This window comes from Brassica napus, chromosome A8, assembly GCF_020379485.1.
Source record: "Brassica napus cultivar Da-Ae chromosome A8, Da-Ae, whole genome shotgun sequence".
In the NCBI taxonomy this organism is placed as follows: domain Eukaryota; kingdom Viridiplantae; phylum Streptophyta; class Magnoliopsida; order Brassicales; family Brassicaceae; genus Brassica; species Brassica napus.
The window spans coordinates 8,242,405-8,260,758 of NC_063441.1; the positions used below are offsets into that span (position 1 = coordinate 8,242,405).

The 18,354-nt window shown below is 35.3% G+C and overlaps 3 protein-coding genes, 1 long non-coding RNA gene and 1 pseudogene across 4 annotated transcripts; 1 reads left to right on the forward strand and 4 right to left on the reverse strand.

Moving 5' to 3' along the window:
- The first annotated feature begins 2,003 nt into the window (after positions 1-2,003).
- Positions 2,004-2,902, forward strand: LOC106418867. Its single transcript, XM_013859611.3, has 3 exons — positions 2,004-2,118; positions 2,361-2,481; positions 2,558-2,902. Exons 2-3 carry the CDS (start codon positions 2,376-2,378, stop codon positions 2,695-2,697), a joined length of 246 nt encoding a protein of 81 aa, XP_013715065.2. The 5' UTR covers positions 2,004-2,118; positions 2,361-2,375; the 3' UTR covers positions 2,698-2,902.
- A 1,607-nt stretch (positions 2,903-4,509) lies between these two features.
- LOC111198854 lies at positions 4,510-6,416 on the reverse strand. The gene is made up of 3 exons (XR_002652966.2): positions 6,134-6,416; positions 5,309-5,429; positions 4,510-4,865 (listed from the first exon to the last, which is right to left on the reverse strand). It is a non-coding gene; the product is annotated as an uncharacterized LOC111198854 (long non-coding RNA).
- Positions 6,417-7,268: 852 nt separating this feature from the next.
- LOC125576903 (zinc finger BED domain-containing protein DAYSLEEPER-like) lies at positions 7,269-8,219 on the reverse strand. The gene is made up of 4 exons (XM_048737426.1): positions 7,929-8,219; positions 7,626-7,713; positions 7,417-7,520; positions 7,269-7,289 (listed from the first exon to the last, which is right to left on the reverse strand). Exons 1-4 carry the CDS (start codon positions 8,217-8,219, stop codon positions 7,269-7,271), a joined length of 504 nt encoding a protein of 167 aa, XP_048593383.1.
- Positions 8,220-10,913: 2,694 nt separating this feature from the next.
- Positions 10,914-14,022, reverse strand: LOC125577275 (annotated as a pseudogene).
- Positions 14,023-15,966: 1,944 nt separating this feature from the next.
- On the reverse strand, positions 15,967-18,354 carry LOC106418791 (phosphoribulokinase, chloroplastic). The gene is made up of 4 exons (XM_013859544.3): positions 17,325-18,354; positions 16,828-16,997; positions 16,510-16,754; positions 15,967-16,411 (listed from the first exon to the last, which is right to left on the reverse strand). The coding sequence occupies exons 1-4, from the start codon at positions 17,861-17,863 to the stop codon at positions 16,160-16,162; spliced, it is 1,206 nt and encodes a 401-aa protein (XP_013714998.2). The 5' UTR covers positions 17,864-18,354; the 3' UTR covers positions 15,967-16,159.

An 18,354-nucleotide genomic window follows, 5' to 3' on the forward strand; every position in this document is an offset into this window, starting at 1 on the left:
ATTATATTCAATATTTTATGCGTATACACAAAATATGTTTCTAAAAATCTAACATTTTATTTGAAATCTGAAACATTAAACGAAAACCGAATCTGAAACACAAAATAATAATCGTGACACCAAAGACATATTTGAAACAGAAAAATATATTTAATATACACAATACATTTTAGATACTCAGGGTACCGGTTCAGATCTCTGTAGAATCCAAACCTAAACCGACACTTCGGGTCTGAAATATACCCAATAGATACTTTGCCGTAGACTTGGATCTGAACCGATTCGGATCGGTTTTTATTCGAACCAAACAAAATGTTTGGACCTAAAAAAGAGTTACATAACAATATACATACAAAATTTTAAATAAATTAATTCATAAATCATATAATTTTATAAAATTCTATGTTTTGATATAATTCAATATTGTAACATAATAACATACAAAAATCATTAACATTATTAAACTTTTTATTGTAAGAAAACCCGCGCTTTTGAAGCGCTGGTCAAGATCTAGTTATTAATTAAAAGATCAGCAGCCCCTTCTCAACAAAAAGTAGGACCCTGAGCTGGAAAAAAAAATTTGAGGCCCTTTTAAAGAAAAAAAAACAAAAATTAGAGCCTTTTTTTTTAAGAATTTTTTTTAAAAATAATTTTAGACTCTAATATGGCCCAAAATATTTTAAATGATGTAATGGGTCCTGTGCAAATGCATTCTGAACAAATGCACAGGACTGGGCCTGAATATCAGTGGCATAAATTTGTAATATTAGAGGTGAAGTGGGGGTTTTTTATTTGTATTTTATTTTTAATAAAATTCATTTTTAATAGATTAGATAGATAGACGAAAAAAAAAGAAAAAAAAGTATTTTTAGGGTGTAACTGGATTAACATTTTTTGGAATAAAACTGTTTAGAATAGCCTATTCCTTTAGATTCCAAATTTTAGATACCAGTTATATGGAAAAAGAAAATAAACTGCATTCCATAAATTATTTTGGAATAAGTGGAAACATATGGAATCTAGTTGTAATACATTCAGGATAAAAATTGTACGTGAATGAGATGGAATCATTGGAATGGAACACAATTAAATTTTAAAAATTAATTAATTTAAACATTAGCTAACTTATTAATGCAATCAAATAGTAGAATTGTTAAGATTTTAAAATTTAAAATTCTGGTAGATTTTTATTATTTGTAACTAATTCAACAAAGTTATAGCAACATCTTCTTCCCGATTTAAGCATTTTTACGTTTGATTATTTTTTTTTTTTTGAAACACACGTTTGATTATCAAACCATCAAATGAAAAGTTGCTTCTCTCCTAGCATTCTATCTCCTTCATCATTTTTATATTATATATTAATTTTGTATTTTGATAAATGAATGAAACACTTCCTCCACGCTTATTTATCTTTTCTTTCTTGATGAACTATGATTTATACCCACATAATTATATAATTTTTTTTTCGTTGGTTAAATATGAGATTCTTTTACCATTCATTTTGATTCACTCTAATCTAGAATATTATAGTAATTAAGTTAAATAGTGCATTTGTATGTTCGATATATTTTATTAGCATACTGAAAATATTCTTAGTAATTTGATTTAAATTATAGTTACTTTCATTCCAATCTATTCCTCTAAAAGGTTACCATTTACTTCACCAAAATGTTATCCTGCAATTACTCATTCCATTTTGTTTTATTCCATAATAACCTCCTTCATTCCTTTTGCTGTCATTCCATTTTCTTTAATTCCATTGATTCAGAGTATTCCTAATTTTTGTTACCAATATTTTTGTCGGAACTGCTTCAGTTCAGTTATCTGGTCTGTGAGAGCCCGGTCGAATTCAATTTCATCAATCCAGCAAAACCCGGATTAATCCAAGCAGTATCTGTGGTCTTATCGGTCAAATCATAACATGTTTGCTATCCGGTCTGCATTGAATATAAACCGGATAAAATAACATAAACCGGATAAAATAACATAAACCGGTGAGATGGTAAATGATACCAGAGAAAAAAAAAAGGGGTTAGGTTCTCTCATTTCACCAAACAATCGAGCAGACTTCTCTTTCATCAATCTCCGAAGAAGAGCTTCTCTGCCTTCTAAAAGGTAACCAGTTTTCATTTTCATTCGCATTGTTGCTGGGTTTTGAAGTCATCTTATGATTACTTGCCTTGATGAGCTTTTCGAATTTCAAAATGTCAAAGTTACGATCTTTGGATTTAGATCTAGATGTTATTATGTTAATGGTTTTAGAAAAATAGTTATGATGAGCCTCTAATGCTGTCAACAACGACAAATCCGACCAGTTTAGTCATATGACATGAGTGTTTTTGTTTTAATTTTCGCAGGGCGGTTCTTCGGTTATGGTTAATGCCTTAGATTTGCAGAGCTTTATTCTCAGAGCTCGAGTGCTTAAACTGTACAGGCAAGCTTTGAAGATAGCTCACAGAGCTCCTCCTCAGGCTAGAGGTTCGTGTTCTTGTATTCATTCATTGGAAACTCTTTGATGATGATAGTAAGCTTGGTTGTTCATTCATGCCTATAGGGGAATTAAAACAGAGTATTAGGCAAGAGATGGAGAAGAACAGTGAGTGCAAGGACAAGCAAAAGATCAGGTATTTGATTAGTGAAGGATTAGAGAGGATTAAACAACTTGATGAGATGTTGGACATGCAAGGCCATTGAAAGCATATGTTTTGTCTGATAAAAGTAAAGTACAAAAGAAACATGTGTTCTTCTTGAACATATATTCATTTGGTTTGATGCTTAGTTAGGTTCAATATCTGAAAAATCAAGTGTAACAAATATGTGTGGTAATAACAAGAATGATGTACTTTTTACTTACCAAACACATCCACTTGCTAATAGGACACAGCTTGTTTGAGTCTAATGTCAGAATCATGTTCTGCTCCACTTGTTATATATATATTTTGCAACACATAGATCTCTCGTGGCCTATGAATTATGAAAGGTAGGTCAGTCTTTCTTCATCAATGGCGATAAAAGTTTAACAAAAACCTTCCAACTCCCTAATCCTCCCCAAGCTCGAGAGCGAGAGCGCTCTCTCTCCACCCTCCTCCTCCGCCACTACTTCCCCCTCGCATGTCGCGTCGCTCGCTCTCTGTTCTTTCTTTGCAAGTTACGTTGTTCCCGAACCAAGGCTTCTCCATCGAGATAGCAGCTCGTCACTCTGCTAATAATGGACGGTAAATCAATGTCTATGTGTTGTAAAATCATGGGCTCACTTATGTAACACACGGAACCATAGCGGACATAACTCCGTTTCTAGATCGTACCCATCCCGCTGGTCTTGACGCAGAATCTTGGAGGTAGTGTCGAAAGAACAAGAACAGTTTGAGATCGCTTAAGCTGCCTCCTAGCGGGGAGATTAGTCCAGACATGGTCCAGATCTAGGGATGTTAAAATGGTAAAACCCATCCCATTTAAACCAAACCCATTTACCCCATTTACGACCCATTCCATTTAGAACTCATATCCGTCTAGACCCATTTAAAAATAAACCTATTAGAAGTACCCATTTAGAACCCGTAAAATTTACATGTACCCATTTAAACCCATTTAGATCCATTTAATCAGATTCTTTTATTTTTTTTTTGTTTTAATTATGTTTGTAAAACGATTCTATAAAGATAACTAGGGCCGGCCCGGGCTACGCCCGGGGTTTTAGATTAAATTTAAATTTTAATTATATATTTCATATGTTAATTTTATTTATAAATATTACAATCTTATAAAATATAAGTAGCTAAACAATTATAAAATTATTTTAAATTATTCATTGTTTTTGTTTTACGCATTTTAAATAATTAGAGATGTTAGCGCCGGGTTTATATAATATTTTTTTATTTAAAACGTTTTGATACAATAATTTAAATATATAGTTAATTTGCTAATATACATTTTATTGTAATTGTATAAAATTAGATTTTTTCCATCTTAAAATATTGATCAAAAGTATGTAGATATAATTTATTTCAATTTCTACATCATTGATCCTGAAATCATTGTAAAGAAAGTGAATTTTAACTTATGCATAAATTAATTAACTATTTATAGAATAATTGGTCCTGCAATCATTGTAAAGAAAGTGCATGTTAACTTATGCATTAGTTAAATTTCACTTATGGTGTTTAATTAGTTGGACTATAGATATGTTTCATTTCACTTGCAACTTATTATAACTTTTGTTTCCAACTGACCCTCCCCCTTTAAATCTACAATCTTACTTATTTTTTTTTTCAAAAATCAGCAGTTTAAATGTTATAATATTTTCTACGTCAAAAAACTTTCAGAACTTATGTGGACCATATACATGTATGAGTTGATCATTAGTGTGTGTACTGTGTCTGTTTATGTTATTGTAGGCTTAGTTTCAGTTACGGTATTTGCTAGTGTAGTGTAACCATACTAAACCAAATTTAATTAACAAAATATTTTTTTTACTATTGATGTGTAGTATAACCATACTAAACTGGATTTAATAAAAAATATTCTTTATTTTAATTTATATGTATTTATGTAACAAACTTAATATACAAATAGTTAATTACTAAAAAATGTTATAAAGAAATATCTGTTTTTGCACACTAAACTACAATAGCTTTCTGTACCGTTGACAGTTTTTAAATTGTTTTTTTTTCTAGCTTCGGGCAGCACTTAATGTTGGCACGGCCATGTATCGGGTTATAAGGTATCAAACCTAGAAGAGCATACTCGAAGGAGATTCGTCTGGTTGTTACTCCACGACAATCCTTCACAACTGCTTCCAGCGGATAAGACTTGGCATTTGGTACATTTTTCTCCCGGTTTGGATGGACCACATAACCTGAAAACTGAAGAAAAGTTCAAGAATGAGTAATAAACAAAGAGAATTAAAATAATTAAAGAGGCGTTTGTGTAAAAGATCATTTTAATTATGGAACATCACGCGAATAAAGCAAGAAAGTAAGCTTAGCTTCTCATTTCGTTTGGAACACTACAAATGTAGATTTTTGTAACCATTAGTTGTCCTAATTCAATGTCCTAACTGAAAAGGAAAAATATACCAAGAGTGACTGCTTGATATGTCTTAATGTTTTAACATTTCATGCACTATATAATGTATGAAAACATCACATGCCAGTTTACAGTCATATTTATGACTCATCAAACATAGATACTTGTTGTGGCTTGTCAGTTAATTTTATAGTGCATAGATAATTAGACGCTTAGCAAGAAGCAATGTATATAACTTTTGACAAAAAAAAAGAAGTATGTATATATGGCAAAATATTACCTTATTCAAACAACGATGAGCATCAAGTAGTACTGACTTTAGGTTCAACATCGGCTCACCCATCCCCATTCAGAACCACATTTGTCACCCTGTGCTTGAACATTTCCTCGATAGCCATCACCTAGAAATTTAAATTTACAATTGAAAACTCAAATCACATTTACACTGTACCAAGAAATTTTCTCACGGGTGTGGATGGTTCAAACAACTAAATCCAGTACAATGTTACATTCACAGATAAACTAAAACAACAAAATAAAAAAATCTTATTATTTAGTACTATTCAATAGCAGAAAGAATCTATTATTATAAAAAAGGATTTACTACCTTTTAACACCTCAAGACTAAGCACAACCTTGAAAAAGATACAAAAACTCAAACATAAATTGAGAATCTTATAAGATGATAACCCAAGGGTCAGATTAATATCAGAGATAGGATGAGAGAGTTGGAGCTTAAGGAGTCATATAGTCAAATTACCTTTCTTATTATATAGAAAAATGGGGATAGATCTCTCACAGTAGAGATTAAACAGATCTGTAAAAATGGGGATGTCTCTACAAAAAGTAGGTTATTGTACTTCTCAGCTTCAATTACTTTCTCAAGCTAATTTAACAAAAGTCAAGAAGATGGGTTAAAATGGAATCAGCCAAGAACTCAAAAAAGCTTGAGCCCTTTTCTCATCAGTACTACTAACAATCAAAACCAGAGGTATATCCAATCTTCAATTCACCGTTCCTTAAAACATTGGGAGATTCTAATGAAACAAAACTACCTTGGTTAAACCTATTTGATCTCAGTTTATCAAAATAGAAAGGAACTAACATTGGATCGAATCGAAAACCTGCTGTTGGTATTGGCCAAGCTTGCGTCTCTGAGTTTTGAGAGAGAGAATCGCTCGATCAACGTCCATTTAAACACGAAACAAACATAAATGGGACCGTTTCAGAGGCCGAGATGAAGCTCAGGCGTCACTGCGCCGTAGAACAAAAAGGGGATCAGAACTCCATGGCTCTGCGTCTTTAGAATTAGGGTTAGAGACAAAATGCATCTGTCCGGGCTGCACACACACTTTCACGCAAGATTTCAAAAGCCCACGACCCAAGCCTATCATGCAACTGATTTAATGAAACGGTGAGTTTCACCATCCTTGGACACGTGTTGCGACGACAGCCTCCGACTTTCTGACGTGGATTGCTTAGGTGGCGCAACTGGAGGGAGGCAAACATCTTTTTATATATATAGATTTCCTTTTTTTCATTTTTGTAACTTTATGAACTCTAAATAAATTATATATCAATAACTTTTGATATGTATTCTTGCTTGCTTGTATCAAATATTAAATAAATTATTTATCAATAAGTGATGCTGATGTGAACTCTAAATAAATGTAAAATGTTAAACCTCTACACACTATTTACAAAATATTGTTTGTATTCTTCTCCTGCTGAACCTCTCGAATTTATAATTAACATTCAAGAAAATGATTGTTGTTGTACTAAAACAACTCATAATGTTTTAAAGAAAGCTAACAGAACTGCTCCAAGCGAAAGAAAGTCTACCGAATGTAAACAAAATCGAAACAAAAAACATAGTTTTGAGAACAGAACTTGTTCGTCTGACTCTGAGCTGCCGCTTGGGATCAGGTGGTGGTGCACTTGGAAGTATCTTCTTTACTTCCTACAAAGTAAAGAAACAATGTAAGGTTTTGCTACAGAGGAAGATGTGTCTTGTCTTGTGTTATGAACTTGTTTCTAATGACCCAAAACGACTCTTACAAGAAGCAAAAAAACAACAAAAGCCTAACAAGCCTCAAATCTACTTTACTACGTCTTCTGTCATCTACCAACTTAAAGACCAAACACAATCAATATAAGAAAGATATACTAACATCAGTCAATATAAGCAAGAGATCCTAAGTAGTGTAAGTGTGTAACCATTGTTCTCAGCCCCTTCACTGTCACATTCTCACACCCTCTCCCTATAGCCACCAAATCCATATCACTCAAATCACCAGCATTTTTTAAAAGACAATGACAACAATCCATACACAAGTAACAAGTTTCTCGAAGATAAGAACCAATGATATTCTCAAATGTTCAACGTACATTTGAATCTTCTGATCTTGAACCCTTGACTCCAGAAATATTTGTAGTCTTCCTAGCATCTTCGTTGCACATATCATCAACATCTTCTATTGTACCTTCATACTCTGCAAATTTTCGCAGCCAGTTACGAGTACAGAGTAAAGCCTGGACATTCTTAGGAAGCAAGCGATTTCAGTATGGAGTTAACACCCGAGCTCCAATACTGAAACCTGATTCAGATGCTATTGTGGTGATAGAGATACTCAGTATATCACGTGCCATCATCGCCAAATCACCAAATCGAGCTTGGTTTTCCCTCTAATAGCTTAATACATCCAAATTTCAAAAAGACCTTCTATCTAGCCTCTTCTCATCCAGATACACATCTAAATGTGTTCTTGTGTTTCCTACATTACTCCCAAGGCTTCTTTCTAGTTCAAAGAGATCATGTAATATATTATAATGTTAGTTAGAAGAAGTAATAATGACAGCCAAGTAAATGCAAAATAAGAGTAAAGATGCTTGAAACTTACATTGTCTAAATCATCTTCAAGAGGTGATTCAGTAACTAGATCATGTGAAGTTGGTGTAGATGAAGTACCAGAAGAACTGTCCCAAGTCCTAGCTTGATATTCTTTATAAAGTTTAGTCAAATTAGTCCTCAGCTCTTCAGTTTTAAAACTAGAATTAGAGGGATCCACTCTCTCATAAGCTTTCTCAAGAACTTCCAAATTCAGCCTTGGATCTAAAATTGCCCCCATAGCCAAAATGATTGTGTAATTCTCCCAGTACTTAGCAAATTTAACTTGCATTTCCTTAGCCATCTGCTTCAAATCATAATCATCACAGCTCGCAAAATGCTTCAGCAATAACTCAATCCTCCAAACTTATGTGAAGTACACACTAGATGTTGGGTACTTTGACCCTGAAAAGAGAGTAGTAATTTGACTGAAAGGTTTCAGCAACTCACTTATTTTTTGCCCACGATCTCACTCTCTTTCAGAAGCTAGCCATCTGTAATGCCTGTCAAAAGCCTCCAAGATTTTAAATGCTTTCATAAACTTCAACGCTCTAACGAGCATTTCATAAGTAGTTCCACCTGGTAGCAACGTCAAGTGATAAACCAGATCCACCAAGAATCTCCACTCGCTCTACACATGCTGCAAGGGCTTGAATTCTTGTCTGAGATACTTTCACATACCTCACACTTTTCCTAATGTTGTGCAAAAGATCTTTTGCTAATTCCAAGCCTTCTTTCACTATCAAGTTCAGGATATGCGCACAACATCTCACATGTAAATACTTGCCATCCAACAATAAGCCATAACTACTCATCATCTGAAGCTGTCCCTTGAGGATCCTCTGCATACTGTCATTATTATTAGCATTGTCTAAGTTAATAGGGAATACCTTCTTCTCTAAACCCCATTCCATCATACACTCAAGAATCTTGTTAGCAATCTCTTCTCCTGTGTGTGGAGGCTTCAAATCGCAGAAAGCAAGAATTTTACTCTGCAAGTTCCAACCATCATCTATAAGGTGGGCAGTAAGACATATGTATCTCATGCTATTAGGACGATATGTCCAAAGATCAGAAGTAAAGCAAACCCGAGCAGTATGTCTAGCAAACACTTTCTTCAGCTCTTCCTTTTCTACTTCATACCTCTTGTAAAACATATGCTGCAACCGTTTGTCTACAAATGGTCTGACACTCTGGATTCAGATACTTGTCTCGTTGTCTAACCTTCTCGTATTCTACGTATTTGAACGGAAGATCATGATAAATGATTACCTCACTAACCATCTCACAATCTCTCTTCTGATCATATGCATCCTTATCTTCCTTTGGAGGCTTCTTTGGACAAGTTTCCAAGTGGCGTTGTAGATGATGAGTTCCACAGCTCACATTCTTTTCATTACGTGTCACCAACTTCATACAACAATGCAAGCATCTGGCCCTTTCTTTGCCATCATTTTCTACCCCCACTGATACAAAATCTTCCCAAACCCGTGATGTTTTACGTCTCTTGCCTGGAGCTTGAGCTGATTCCCCAGAATTAGTTTCACTTTGCTGTTGTGTAGCTTCCAAATTTATCTCAGCTAGAGCATCATCTTCATTCATGTATATAAACTCATCCATCATGTAATTAAAAGCCAACACTAAATCCTCTAGAACTCTATAAACATAAGATTGAAGATAACTCGAGACCATACTTAAACCAAATCACAATAAAACTAATACAAGATCACATAGTTCCTCAGCTCAGCTCAGCTCAAGCAATTCTATACATCAATCAGAGAATTCTCATTCTCTTCGAGACCATACTTAAAACCAATCACAATCAAAACTAACATTTGAATCAAAGAAAAATGAAGCAAAGCGATACACAAAACTTTTATATGATTGCAGATGATTACACAGGCACAAACCGTAATCCATACAGTGATACAAAACACATATTATATGCAATTTATGTGAACAATATGCAATTTTTTTCTCATGGGTTTGCTTAATTTAGAGAAATGTGCAATTTTTCTAATGAAATCAAGTTCACAAACAAATCAATTTATATGAACAATAGGAATCGAAGGACAAGAGAATAGTTACCGATCTAGAGTTGGGAGTGGGTTTCAGAAATGGAACTTGATCGGAACTTGATCAGAGACGATGGGTTTCAGAAGTTGAAGCGATGGAGATTACGCTTCAGCGGAAGTTTCAGAAGTTGAGAGGCGGTGGAGATCGGAGGCGATTTGATCGACGAAGGAGACGATGAAAATGAAAAAAGAAAACTTAATGCCCTTAAGGCTTAACCAAACGACAACGTTTAAAATACAAAAAAAAATATTAATGGGTTAAACGGGTTCCCGTTTATTTTGGTGAAATCCCATTTAATAAATGGGTCTTAAGAAGGTTATCCATTTAAAACTCGACTAGCTAAATGGATCTAAATGGGCATTTATTTTTTTCAGAACCCATTAAAAACCGTGAACCTAAACCCATATTAACATCCCTATCCGGATCACACTCGAGTTGACTCGGGAGAACGTCACAAACTCAAGGAGCGAGCTAAAAACGAGTCAGCTCGGTCTCACCTCGAGCTTCTTCACTTTTCGACATTCTTTGGTCATGTTTTGGTGAAAACACGTGGAGGGTACGCGGTTTGGTTCTTGTACGCAGCTGATTTCACCTAACCATCGAACCGGTTTGGGTTATACGAGTCGGATTTTGGGTGGGGGAAACCGGTTAGCTGTGAGACTGTGTCTATTGACCGGAACTAGACTATTTGAGAGGAGGGATGAGGCTGCTGGTGTGGAGATTGGTCTGTGTTTGAACAAGCGTGAGATGGATTTATTTGTTTCTCTGTTTCAAAATGGTCTTTAAAAAAAAGCTGAGACAATGGATATGGTAATAGTACTGTCAGTAGAAACCTCATCATAAAGAATTCACCAATGTGGATTGAGGCTTAATAAAATGTGTATCAACCAACATCAAAGGAATGTTAGAAGACGCAAAGAGGTGAGTTAATCTGTTTTCTGAGGGGGGAAGACATTTTGCTTGTTTTTAAGAAAATAGTGTTCCATTTCTTTGCTGTAATTTGTTTGAAGCTAAACTTTTTCTAGATTGTTTTCTCAGTTATCCTAAGATTAATTGTCTTCACAGGAAATCAGAATTTGTACGAACACAGTCCGAGCAACATGATTGACCGAATAACAAAGGATTTGGAATGACGGACACTAATTTTGTGTTTGTCATTGACCCACCACCATATGCAATATATAGTTGAACTCTATTTTATAAAAAGACAAAAGGGGTCCACACTAAAAATAAAATATACACTTGTTAAAGAAGAGAGCATTTTCTCTTTTACTTAAATGAAAAATGCACCATTAATTAAGCTTTAGATAAACCACACTACTATTAAACAAAACTCGGGTTCCTAAAATCACATAGAACTGTTCTTGAGTTATGCTGAGTTGTTGTAGGAACCATAAGTGGTCTCCGCAACATTTTGACCTAGTTCTTGCTCGTTCTTGTCCAAGTTTACTCCTTCCTGTGATGGGTCTGCCGTAAATCGATTCTGCACACAGGAACTTATCAATCTATTATGAAACTGGCATGAAGATTATTTCTCCTGTAACTTCTTAACTTTAAGAGAGCTATTTTCAGTAAAAAGCTCTTCTTATTGGCTTTTAAACTCGTTAATTTCTGCTATAAGGCTTGCGTTTTCTCCATTCAACACATCTGCTTGTTGTGCCAACTCATCGCATTCCGCCTGAACCACACAAATAAAATAAAAAAAAGGATTTTGATCATTTCGTATCTACTAGGCTTGATTCTTTTGAACTTGTTTATGTTATACATGTTTAGGCAACCTGGATCTACGGGCAGACTCCCTATTGGACAGCTTCCGGTTCTGTCGCTTAAGCTCTCTCTCATCCGATTTTCCAAAACAATCAAACACGCTGCTTGAAGAATAACGATAGAGAAAGGGAGGGGACACAAAACATGTATCCATGTTTGTGATTGGGAGCCATCTACTACTACAACTCCAGGAACTGTTGTAGAAACATTCCCATGGCCGCTCCAATAATCTATTCCTATGTTTAGATTTGTTGGTGGGCCTGGAACACCCGTAGGCAATGATGGGAACGATCTAGTGCGCTGGCTGATTACTTCCATGAGCACGCAGTGGTCCATGAGCAGAATCTGAAGCTGAAAGAAAAAGAGTAGAACATCTTTCAACTTTTAGGTGCACTCTCTGAAATATGCATCCTTCAACATTCATTTAGATTTGTATCACATAATAATATGAGTTTGAGATATGTGAAAGACAGATTAACGTTACCACCCTTCCCGTTGTTTCTAGACCCAGAGTCCTGCAAAAGTCACAAAGCTAATCAGTAACGTGACCCATATTCATAAATGGATGGCTAGAAACTTACGTTTTGTGAACTTGCATCACTTCCTTCACTTGAACCATCAGAAGCGCTCTTAGCACTGTACAAAACCAAGCAAAAATCTACTAATTAGTTTATCATAGCTAGCAAACAAGCTTTTGATTTTCATACAATCGTGAAGTGACATGTCTTTTAGAACAAGCTCCATTAGCTGATGCTCCTGAGTTTTTGCCAGTGTCGTTGTTCTTTCCTATAATCATATTCAAACTTTCCAAGCTTCCTTTTGATCTTTTGATAGGCAACTTTTCCTTCACCTCAGCTTGTTTACTACCATCACCCTCTGTATTTCCCTGAAACCAATGCATTCCTCAATCAAGATTCCATTTTGACATAGAAACTAATCAAGAAAAAATGGAAAACTCACAGAAGCTTCAGCCATTCCATAGGGACTATACGGATAAGATACATGTTGCAGCAAGGAAGCACGTTAGCAGATAAACATTTTACTGTTTTGAATACATAACCGGAAGATCCAAAATGTAGCAGTAGTACTGGAGGTAATGAAGAAGGGTGGCCGTACATCCTACCTGGAGGATACATCGCAACATATGGATGAGGCGGTGTTCCATAAGGAGGCATCATATACTACAAACACAATACATTCAGTAATCAGCCTAATGTTTAACCTGATTAAACCTACACAAGTGCTTCCATAAACTTCAACGCTCTAACGAGCATTTCATAAGTAGAGTTCCACCTGGTAGCAACGTCAAGTGATAAACCAGATCAACCAAGAATCTCCACTCGCTCTACACATGCTGCAAAGGCTTGAATTCTTGTCGAGATACTTTCACATACCTCACACTTTCCCTGATGTTGTGCAAAAGATCTTTCGCTAATTCCAAGCCTTCTTTCACTATCAAGTTCAGGATATGCGCACAACATCTCACATGTAAATACTTGCCATCCAACAATAAGCCATAACCACACATCATCTGAAGCCGTCCCTTGAGGATCCTCTGCATACTATCGTTATTATTAGCATTGTCTAAGGTAATAGAGAATACATTCTTCTCTAAACCCCATTCCATCATACACTCCAAAATCTTGTTAGCAATCTCTTCTCCTGTGTGTGGAGGCTTCAAATCGCAGAAAGCAAGAATCTTACTCTGCAAGTTCCAGCCATCATCTATGAAGTGGGCAGTAAGACATATGTATCCCATGCTATTAGGATGAGATGTCCAAAGATCAGAAGTAAAGCAAACCCGAGCAGTATGTCCAGCAAACACTTTCTTCAGCTCTTTCTTTTCTACTTCATACCTCTTATAAACATCTGCTGCAACCGTTTGTCTACAAATGGTCTGACACTCTGGATTCAGATACTTGTCTCGTTGTCTAACCTTCTCGTATTCTACGTATCTGAACGGAAGATCATGATAAATGATTACCTAAATAACCATCTCACAATCTCTCTTCTGATCATATGCATCCTTATCTTCCTTTGGAGGCTTCTTTGGACAAGTTTCCAAGTGGCATTGTAGATGATGAGTTCTACAGCTCACATTCTTTTCATTATGCACCAACTTCATACAGCAATGCAAGCATCTGGCCCTTTCTTTGCCATCATTTTCTACCCCCACTGATACAAAATCTTCCCGAACCCGTGATGTTTTACGTCTCTTGCGTGGAGCTTGAGCTGATTCCACAGAATGAGTTTCACTTTTCTGTTCTTCTAGTTGTGTAGCTTCCAAATTTATCTCAGCTAAAGCATCTTCTTCATTCATGTCTATAAACTCATCCATCATGTAATTAAAAGCCAACACTAAATCCTCCAGAACTCTATAAACATAAGATTGAAGATAACTCGAGACCATACTTAAACCAAATCACAATAATACTAATACAAGATCACATAGTTCCTCAGCTTAGCTCAACTCAAGCAATTCTATACATCCATCAGAGAATCCTCATTCTCCTCGAGACCATACTTAAAACCAATCACAATCAAAACTAACATTTGAATCAAAGACAAATGAAGCAAAGCGATACACCAAACTTTTATATGATTGCAGATGATTACACAGGCACAAAGCGTAATCCATACAGTGATACAGAACAAATATTATATGCAATTTATGTGAACAATATGCAATTTTTTTCTCATGGGTTTGCTTAATTTAGAGAAATATACAATTTCGCTAATGAAATCAAGTTCAAAAACAAATCAATTTATATGAACAATAAGAATCGAAGGACAAGAGAGTAGTTACCGATCTAGAGTTGGGGGGAAACAAATCAATTTTTAAGCCCATTTCGACTTTATTAGAAACCCAATCAGATTATAATCATTTTTACGTATACTTCAAAGATCTATACTAAAATCGATTTATGACATATATGCTATTTACATTGTATTACCACTTTAGCCATGCCAAAAATCTGAATATATATGTTTTTATTATTACTTTTCGTTTCTTTTTTTTTGGTAAGACCGTCGAAGAAGTTGGATTACTTGTGGGTGGGTTTCACGAATTTATAGACTGAAACTCATTTAAATAATTAATTTTTATTGACAAAAAAATTTAGAAAACCCATTTTAAAACAGTAAAACATAAAAATGGATTCAAATTTTTGTTTGTATTTCTTTTAATCACCTTTTAAAATATGCTAAGAAAAGATATTTGGGATTTAATAGTTTACAATAAACTAAAAATATTAATACAAGGAACTCTTTAAAAAAAACAAATTTTTGGAATTAGTTTGTATGACTATAAAACATCTAACACTATTTAAAAAAGTAGTTATCAAATAACACATAAGATTACAATCAACAAATATTTAATTTTCAAAAAAAATAAATCCCGTGCTTTTATAATACGAGTCATTATATATATTATTATATTTATATCTCAATACATATCATCCTAAATATATAAAACAACTACTACACATATAACAAAAAAACAATTATAAAAATATAAATATTATAAATATAATATGTTATAAAATAATATATTTAAGAAATAGATAATCCTGTGCTTTGAAAGCGCGGTCAAAATCTAGTGTCCTATAAAAGTGTAACAACAGCTTTGTAGGCTAAGTAGCCGGAGGCTCTTTCCCTTCTGTTCAATTGCTTATGCCTCACCGGAACCTTCGGATCATTACTGTGTTCTTTTCCTGCTGTCCGGCAGAGTTTGTTTCCCTTCGATTGGCGGTGTCAAAATCTGGCGAGTTACTTAAAAATGGAACCAGTTTGTTTTGGATGTAAAGGCTTGTATCAATGAAAAAGATGATGGGAGAAATTCTTATATATATATATATATATATATATCAAATCATCTGTATTTAAGATTTGTTATATCTTAGACTCTTAGCTACTAAATTTGTCATGCATTGTGGATTTATATCAGAACTTGGGGTTTGAAGCTGATCCAGAAGGCTGAAAGGCATGTTTGGTACCCAAACCAGAAAGCATCAAAGGCACGGTTTGGTACCCGAAGTAGTAGTTGGTGAATCTGCAAAAAATGGGATTATACTATTTGGTTGTATAGCTTTAATGATTTCTTATGTGGATCTATAAAGAAGCTTTTAACTGTGCATTTTTCCCCAAATATGAGTATGCTCTTACACCAAAATATATATATGAGTATGATCAATAGGAAGATGGATCAATGTATTAACCAGATTATTATTGCTCTTCTATAAACTTCTCTACATATATATATTTTTTCTTGACCATCTCCACACAAATTACAAACCAAGAAAAACCGTCCTTTTTCGCCATGAAAATCCGCGGGAAACAACGCATAAAGAAAGAAGGAAAGAAACTGGGAACGGATTTATCGATGGATTCTATTTTGCTTTCTTAGGCTTTAGCAGCTTCTGCAGGAGCAGTGGCTTTGTTGGCGATGAGCTGCTCATAGAGATCTCTGATCTTCAATCCAACAATGGTCTGGAAAAGACCAGTCCCGTTGTTGCTACCAGGGAAGTCAGCATGTTTAAGCATCTGTTGAGTGACTTCACCGTAGAATTTGCTCGAGAGGTTGCTCAAATGGCTCTCCACGTAAATCAGCTCGTCTAGTCTATCGAACTGCCCATCCATCTCCAAAACCGAAACCTGAAACCGACGGAACAAAATTCTCAAACTAAAGCTAAAGAAACTATAAACTCATTTTTTGCAATGTTACCAATAGAGAAACATAAAGATAAATGTACCTCATGGTCGAAGTAGGTATCAGGTTCGTAGTTGAACTTGATGCCAGGGTACGAGCAGGTGAGTTTGCGACCACAAGGGATCCACGAGATGGTTGAGCCTTCATCGAAAAGGTAAACCGGGCTGAAGTACTTAACACCTTCCTTCATTATCAATCTCACTCTCAACACTTTGCCTTCATTGTCATCTGGAATCAGCTGCGTTGGAAGCACTTCTATCACCGCATCCGCATACTGCTTTTGCGGGTCTGTATAAGCCGTTCATAGATTGTTAAACAGATCATTTTGTTTTATCAGTGAAAATTGAAAATTGAATTATACCAATGAATGCATCGAAGTCGGGCTTTCGTGCTTCGATACTTGCTTTGATGCTCTCTAAGCTGTGACCTCTTTCAGCCATGTCCCTCTGGATTTTCCAAGCGAACTTGACCTCATTGCTAATGTCTAGGTAGATACTGAAGTCCAATAATTCTCTTACTCTCTCATCAAACCTTCACATGTTGATAAAAGTAATTACTATTAAAAAAATATTAGATGACCGAAACTATATAGACTTAATTAAACATGTGGATAAAACCTTTATTATAAAAATATTGTAACGAGTATCCACCAAAACTATAGACTTAATTATTCGAATAAAATCTAATACTGCCCAACTACGAGAGACTTTCATGCAAAGGTTCAAAAATACATTCTTTTGATTCTGATACTGGATCTTATTTTAAATATTTTAATTATTGATTATCATCCAAATTCCGACAAGAAAAACCTATAAATATGTATGTCTGAAAGAATAAACAGCGTATTGAGTAGCTTACATTGGGTGAAGACCCTCGATGACGAGAATTTTGGGAGGCTGAATAAGCTCAGGGGCATCAAGAAGTCCAGTGACGTGATTATAAATGGGTTTCTCGACGGCGATACCACTCTTGAGAGCTTTGACTTGCTCATACATGAGATCAAAGTCATTGGCGCGTGGGTCCAAAGCAGTGACTCCTTTCTCTTTGCGACCAGTCCTGTCTAAGGAATGGTAATCGTCGAGACAGATCACAGTGGTCATGTCACTGATGAGTGTGTTGGAGTCAGGGTTCCCTCCTTTTGGTGGCTCGGCGGCGCCACCGAAGACACTGGTCAGCCTCCGCATGAAGGTACTTTTTCCGCATCCTGAGTCGGCTGCGAGTCCGATCACGACGGTTTGCTGTGCAGCGCAAGTGATGATTGTGTTGAATCTACGGTTGGTTTGGGATTGATGACGACGGTAGAAGAAGACTTGTTTTGAGGTGGAGGAAGAAGGAGAAGAGGTTAAGAAATGAGTTGAGTTGAGAGCTTGTGTTGAGTAGATTGTTGAGACAGCCATTGTTGTTGATGTTTGGGGATCCTCTTCCTCTTCTTCTCCGCCTAAGCTCTCCCTGCTTTGGTTTGAGTGATGAGGATTAGGATAGAATGTAAGAATTGTGGGTAACGAGTTTTGATTTATGGGTTGTTGTGTGGTGATATAAGGAGATAAATGAGAGGAGGAAAATGGGTCTAAAGGAAACAAATGGCAATATGCAAAGAAGAAAATGAGTTTTGTTTTTTCTTTAAAAAAATGTGTGGCTCATGTTTTGGTTTACTTGAGTAATATGCTTTGTAATCTTGTTAGTCTCTTTGTCAAAATAATTGTTGATGATATAGAGGATAACAAAACATTTATAGCCACAAAAACAAGCAACATTTTTCTATTTATTTCATGTTTTCTTTTGTTTGTCTTTGGTTAAGATGTGCAAAATGGTATATGTTTAACTATTAAGTTGAAATGGTTACTGGATATTGAAGTTTCAGAGAGGGTGGAGTTGCCGATGAAGCGAT

What these genes read in the sequence shown, in the direction of transcription:
- LOC106418867 (XM_013859611.3), top strand. Translation starts at nt 2,376, where the DNA reads ATGGTTAATGCCTTAGATTTGCAGAGCTTTATTCTCAGAGCTCGAGTG. An exon ending in AGCTCCTCCTCAGGCTAGAG is followed by an intron (nt 2,482 to 2,557) that starts GTTCGTGTTCTT and finishes TCATGCCTATAG; the next exon opens with GGGAATTAAAACAGAGTATT.
- LOC125576903 (XM_048737426.1), bottom strand. Translation starts at nt 8,219, where the DNA reads ATGGCTAAGGAAATGCAAGTTAAATTTGCTAAGTACTGGGAGAATTAC. An exon ending in CACAATAGCATCTGAATCAG is followed by an intron (nt 7,521 to 7,625) that starts GTTTCAGTATTG and finishes GAAAATTTGCAG; the next exon opens with AGTATGAAGGTACAATAGAA. An exon ending in CAAGATCAGAAGATTCAAAT is followed by an intron (nt 7,290 to 7,416) that starts GTACGTTGAACA and finishes TGGTGGCTATAG; the next exon opens with GGAGAGGGTGTGAGAATGTG.
- LOC106418791 (XM_013859544.3), bottom strand. Translation starts at nt 17,863, where the DNA reads ATGGCTGTCTCAACAATCTACTCAACACAAGCTCTCAACTCAACTCAT. An exon ending in CGACTTCGATGCATTCATTG is followed by an intron (nt 16,755 to 16,827) that starts GTATAATTCAAT and finishes CGGCTTATACAG; the next exon opens with ACCCGCAAAAGCAGTATGCG. An exon ending in ATACCTACTTCGACCATGAG is followed by an intron (nt 16,412 to 16,509) that starts GTACATTTATCT and finishes CGTCGGTTTCAG; the next exon opens with GTTTCGGTTTTGGAGATGGA.